General features: G+C 27.4%; 1 protein-coding gene across 1 annotated transcript in view; it reads right to left on the bottom strand.

The window, feature by feature from the left end:
- Nucleotides 1-6442: 6442 nt before the first annotated feature.
- Nucleotides 6443-6928, bottom strand: part of LOC119675808 (arrestin domain-containing protein 17-like) — a 3336-nt gene continuing 2850 nt past the window's right edge. The window contains exon 4 of the mRNA XM_038087027.1: nucleotides 6443-6505. Within this exon, the coding sequence (XP_037942955.1) occupies nucleotides 6443-6505 (63 nt within the window). The remainder of the gene's footprint in view (nucleotides 6506-6928) is intronic.

Raw genomic sequence — 6928 nt, 5'->3', positions numbered from 1 at the left:
TTTTTTTTGAATGACTTCGAAGAACAAGTGCAAATATAGCTGCTGTATATGCACATACTTGGCAGTCTCTCATTGTGAACGTGACTTTTACTGCCAACTAAGCAAATTTTCATTAAAAACTTGACGTTAATGTTCTACTTTCAAACGAGCACCAAAAGGCACAATGTTAACCGGAAGCACCCTAATGCAATTTCTACACGCCAACAGATAATTTTCAAAATTTCCACAAAACACACAAAGTCATGCAAAGCCGTGTATGTGTTCTGTGTTCTGTGTTCGTATATGAACTGCTGCACACATACTCAACACTTTTCCATTTTAGACTTTGTAGTGAAATTTTTCATAGAAAATTATTTTCACAAGTTTCATAATTAAAGCGCACGCACGTTTTTCAGCATATTTGCATTTCCGCACGCATATTTTGTCCCAAAAGATTTCTAGTGCTGGCAATGCTAACGTTACTGCTAATGACTGCTATTACAGTTGGTGTTACTGGCAATGCTTTTACTACCACTACAGCTGCTCCTGCTATTTGTGCTGCTGCTGTTGACGGTGGTTACACGTTCGTTTAATAAAGGCAACGTTTGGAACAACATTTCCTACACAAACGATCCCGAAAAATGTTTGTGCCACTCTTACGCACACAAAGCACTTTCCTTAATGAAAACGATGAGTACTAGTGTTACTGTACACCATTGGGATTGCTCATTTACATTGTGCTGGTAGTTGGCACCTATGGCGTACCTAGTACAAAAGCAAATACGCGGTTTCAAGTGTATACGTATTTATATGCAATGTGTTGCATGTGGCAGTAACCACATCGAAAATTAATTTCTTAAATTAATGTGCATTAATTACAACCTCCGTGGAAGCAAATTTGCATATCACAAAATTATGAGTGCTTAATTTGCTTTAATTAGTCATTGTAGCGCGAATCAAATGGAACACATACGTGAAATGCAAGTATTACACAGTAGGAGCATTGTGATATGAAACAAAGTTCCACCCAAGTTACCATTGCAGCCAACTTAACATCTTCTGACATATGAACTTATTTCGATTTTAGTTAAATCAAGCTAAGAATTAATTAAAAAAAATTACTTTTTTAAATAAATATTAAATTTTCAATTCCAAAGTAAATTTGCTGTTTTAAATAAATTGGTGATTTGTAATCATTAAATAAAATTTATCATTATATTAAAAGAATTTATTTGATTAAAAAATTTCATATGGATTTGAAAATTATCACTACTGCCTCGTTCTTAAGTCGCCACTCTATCCTTACCTAACCTAATCTATTCTAATCTAACCCAATCTAACTTAATCAATCCACTTTCTACTATTTGAAATAGATTTCCTTCTTGCGGATTTCTTAATTAAGAATTAACATTTTAAAAAATTAATTACATTAGTTTTCAAAATTAAAAATAAATATTTCTGAATGGTGTATATCTTTTGTATCTATATTCTAATGCAACTAAAGAACACTAAAAATAATGAAGTAACATTTAAAAATGAATATAATAAAGTTTTTTCGCCCACCCCCACTTACTTTGTACATACCCTCCTACTTTAGATCATTGTTGCATTCATAAGAGATTTAAATCTAAAAAATGAGTTACTTTATATTTTTTTAATTAAATAGCTACTTTTAATTAAAATTAAAGAATCTTTTTATTACTATGAAATAAATTTATAATTTAATTACCTTTAAGAACTCAACTCAAATAATTTAATATTATTTTATATTTTCGCTACTACGCAATATTTTATATTTTCGTTTTAAAAGTTAGTTGAAAAAATAAACGCTCTCCTCATCGTCTTGGTAATTTTTTCCAATTTTAATTTTTCTTCAGTTTTTGTAACTTTGGTAAGAGGAAATTTTCTTTTAAATTTTTAATTTCCAAATTTTATATGTTTCTCCTGCCGTTCCTTACAAATATCATTCCCTCCTCTTATCGCAGTCGAACATGCCAACCAAAGTATTTATTTGGTTACTCTAATGAATATTTCATATCGTCAATAGGGACACTGGCTTTAACAGCAACTACGCTCAACAAAAAGTGTCCTTTTCAGTTTATTTAATTTCATGGATAAAAAAATGTGCTTGTTTAGCTATGAAATTTCGGTCATGAATTCCTATTTTGCAGTGAAAAAGTGCCTAACCTTAAATAGAAACTTATTTTATACAAAATTAAAAATAAAAATTTTTTTGTAACACATTTTTCTTTTAAATTTTTCTGTATTTAATTTTAATTTTAATTTTTTTATATTTTAATATCATTCAAATTTTTTAGATACAAACATCATTTATTATACTTTTGAAGTTGACAGCATTTTGTGTTCTAATCTGATGCATGTGTGTGTAAATGATGCTTAGCTTTCGTTGTCTGTTACACCATTGTCTAACTAATATTTAATCATATTATTAAAACCGTAAAAACATTAAAATTAAATGATAAATGTGTTTTTCCAAATACTAAAACAAAAACCTTGTTTCACCATGTGAAAAGTGTTCAACGAGCACAAAAGAAAAAATGGACTTAAATTTGACGTATGAGTGATAACATTCAATTAATAACACTCATACGTCATGTGGAACCAAAAAACCAGGCGAAACTTATTTATGCTTGCAATGATATGTTCACCTTTCTTTCTTTTTCATTTTTAAGCCTTTTTAATAAACAAAAAAATTTTTTCTGAATTCCTTATTACTAATTATATTATTTTTATTAATTATTATTAATTGTTGCTTTTCTTTGTTTGAACATAGTGAAAATTTTGACTGCTTTCAAAGCAAAATTGTGATTATCAATCCTAATTTCATTATTAACAAAACATACGATCACTAAGTTGAGACAATATTTGTAAAGAAATATAATACGGTTTAATTTTATAAATTATAAAGAGAAAATTATTTTGTTGACTATTAATTAATTTTTTAAACCAAACTGTTGGGAGAAGTATGAAAGAGTTTCCTAGTTTTATATTTTAATGAAAATGAAAGTGGATTGTTGGAAATATCTTCATATTTTGATGATTTTGCATGAATTGGCGTGATTTCAAATCAATCCCCTTCAAAACTAGTACTTCAACTTTAATAAATAAAGTTAAAATGTTTTTAATATTTACATTATAAAACACAAGAAAGCAACTATATACATTTATTAAATATTATATATTTTTCGGAGCAAACCTTAAAGCCTCTGATGCATTTTAATGGTCTACTTACCTAGATAAAAGTTGTACGGTGTTATTATGTAAAAAAATGTATTGTGAAAATCATTTATTTTGCATTTAAATAAAAAAAACCTTAATTCGGCAATACATTTATAATACATAATTTTTTTTGGTATAAAACTAAAAAATAACTTCATCTTCAATGAAAGATGCGATGTCTCCTTAACTATAAATAGCGTTTAGGAATGTAGTTGTTTATACGTGATATATGTATTTTGGCTTAAATAATACAATTTCTCTTTCGATATAAAATTTGAATTTGTTCAAAGTGTCGAAATATGTAAGTCATTCTAGAAAAATTATTCCATCTGGTTTTACATTAATGTGGATACTTAACCGCAAATACAACATACAAGTCAAAAATATATGGACTCTTATCAGCTATATGTTCTGTACGACTGATTTCTAGCTACTCAATACAAAATTGAAAATAATTTATTAAATATCTTATCAGTTTTAAAACTGTTCATTAGATTCACTCTTAAATGGACATCTTCCTCAACCATGGAGTATTGATAGCGAAATTTTTGTTTATATTAAAAACACTTTTAGCATTATTGTTGGTTGGACAAAATTGGTGGCTCTGTACATATTCGCTTAAGAAACTTATCATAAAAATTGTATATTTACGTTAATGTATATTCAAGAATATTTATTTGTTTGTATATGTTCTTGGTGTTATTTCGATTACACGACACAAAATCCACACAAAAATGAATTAATGAGAATTGATAATTATGTTAATATATTAATAATTATATTAATTTTATAAATGTATTATATGCGCTTGTTTAGAATTAGGACAATCACAAGCTTAAAATATATAGGAATATAGGTAAACCAAAAAACGTATATATGTATACGTTATATATATCACATAAACCTGAAAGTTGCCTTAAAGTTTTTCTGATGATATGTTTCTGCTTGCACTACCATTTCATGTAGTTAACTTTTAGCTTCAATATTACTTATTAGGTATAAATTTTATTTTATAGCAAAATCTGCTGGATGCCTCATTCCAAACCAATTAAGTAATTTTCGAATTCAATATTTTTATTGGAATATTAATATGTATTTTTTTTTCTATTAATATACTGAATTTTAAAAATACTTTCAAATTCATGTAACTCCCATATGTTCTTCTTCTCACACTATTGTGTATAAGTAATTTTACCAAAATTCTCGAAAGTATATTTTTCTGCGATTTTTCTTAAAATAATAAAAGTCTTTACTCAGAGGACCTAAGGACTTTTGATTTTTAGATTGTATGGTCTATAATGTTTAAATTCCTTCGAAATAATAAATTTGAAAAAATAACAACTCTGCAGGAATTTTTGCTTGAATGGTATAAATTTGATAGACAATAGCAACCACTAACTCCGTTTCAATAACCACAGCTGAAGCAACCACACCACAAAGCTGCATAAGCAATTCCTGTGCAATGATAAAATTAAATTTTGATGTCGAAAATATCTTTCATCATTTCAACTGCGTTATGTGCATATTTTACTTACACACAATTACATTTACACATTTGTAAACAATAACAAAAAATTCAGTGGGAAATATGAGTATGGAAGCACAAACTGACAAGATACTGCGGTTATAGAATTTTTCAAATCAGAAGAATCGACATGATGTGCCACAAACTTGTGTACATAAAGACACTAAATCGAAGTAAATATATATATATGTATATTTATATATTCATTTCAGCAAAATGTGTGAGAATGATATATGTTTCAGACATTTCTCACTGAGATGCTTCGAAATAGTCAAGCTGTCAAATCTGCTTGATTGTGATAAACGTGCAATTGATTTGAGGTTTCATCCGTTGTTTTTCTAATGAAACGTGTGTGCTTCCTATGCACATATGCATATAATTTAAATAAAAATCAAATTTTTATTATGAAATGTGGATGTTTACCTTTCATTTACTGTTATGTGTAATGAATATGAATTGAACAATGCTACAGGGAGTACACAGTTAGGTATTGAGAATAACATCTTTAAATTCACAAGAATTTTTGTGCAAATGCAAATTGAATAATCGACACTATCATTACTAGTGTAAGTAAAACTGATTAATTGTGAGAAAACAAAGATTAGAATAATAAATAAAATTAGAAATAGGGCTGAATATCGTTATTAATTATTATCTACTTTTTTTGGGACTTCATAACAAAAGCTGTGGTTGTTACCATGATTGTAACTAAAGTCAGTGAAAGGCGAAAAGAAATTACAAAGGCATTCGATGCTATTTTAATTAAATGTATTCTTATTTATTATCACAAAAAAAGTTAAATACTCAACAATTACTTCTCTATACTATATTATGCTATATATATGCTACAAAATTTCTACAAAAAATTACTTTAAAAATCAGATAGATGAAAAATTTGAAGTAAATTGGGTTCGTTTTAAAGGAAATTATTTAGAATTTTACTCATTTAAGTCGGGTTTTTAAAAATTAATTTAAATTTAAGATAAAGATATCGAATTTAATAATATATAGAAAACTATTTCGTAATGACTATGAAAAGATTTTAGTATCTATTTTATAGGCTTTCTATTTGGAGAGCACTACTCATGTCTTTAATATTACCTAAAAATAACATAGTAGTATTTCACAATTTGAAGAAATTTATGTAGGTCTCTATGTTTCTCTTCATTCTTCTTGATTTTTCTTCTTGAGTTAGTGCTATTACGCACTTTTACTCTATAATGGATGGGGGCTTGTCTCTACCCCACACTAGGTTTTAACTAGGCTAAGATATCATATTATTTATTTGTCTTTTAGTTGATGACGGACCTTAAATCAGCATATCTTCCTGAGAGTCCAGAAGTGGACTTGAGGATTGTTAGGGCGGGGTTAAGTAGCGTATCAACTTTAGTGAATAATTTTAGAGTTCTGTCTCTGACAAAGTAACAGCCATTTTTAAAATAAAATTCATAAAAGACTGAACTAATAAGACTGAACAATTGTAAACTAAAATTATCAGCAAAATTGAATTATCTGATTGTTTTAAGCCAATATAAAATATTAAGCTTTTTTATCTGAAAGCGTTTTAGACAGAATATTTCAATAAAGCTTTCAAAGAAGAGAAGTTCTGTATTGTGGTATTCTTTTAACATTTAATATATATGTTTTAGTTTTAATAGCGATATACGCACAGAATACATATATTATAAAAAATCATTCTTATAAACCTTTGTGTATAATATTTAACATTAACATTTTAACTCCTCCTAAGCATAAAACACCCTGGATACATAAAAAAATATAATATTATAATATTATAAATATTATAATATTATTACAATATAATAAATTTGAAAAGACGCCTATTGGCTATATTAATAATTGTAGTTTAAACTTAATCATGAAAATATTTTGTAATAAATTTATTTGTATTATCGCATTATTATGCAGCCCACTTCGGGTTGAAAGGGACATATTAAGTTTGAAAAAATTGCACACGCGATTGACCAATGTATTAAGTATTAATAACTCCTTGAATTTTCATGACCGGGAAGAAAAAGCTAGTCAACATAGCAATGTCATCAGTATATTTGCAAATGTTTGTTTTAAAATCTTATACTAATTTTTAAGAGAATATAAAAATGTGCAAAGAGATCGTAGTTGTGCAGACTATATAGAAGAATGAACATTTGAAAGTAGTCACTT

This window comes from Teleopsis dalmanni, chromosome 2 (genome assembly GCF_002237135.1).
Source record: "Teleopsis dalmanni isolate 2A chromosome 2, ASM223713v2, whole genome shotgun sequence".
NCBI lineage: Eukaryota > Metazoa > Arthropoda > Insecta > Diptera > Diopsidae > Teleopsis > Teleopsis dalmanni.
The sequence above is the reverse complement of the archived record's forward strand: the minus strand, read 5'-3'. Positions and strand labels throughout refer to the sequence as shown.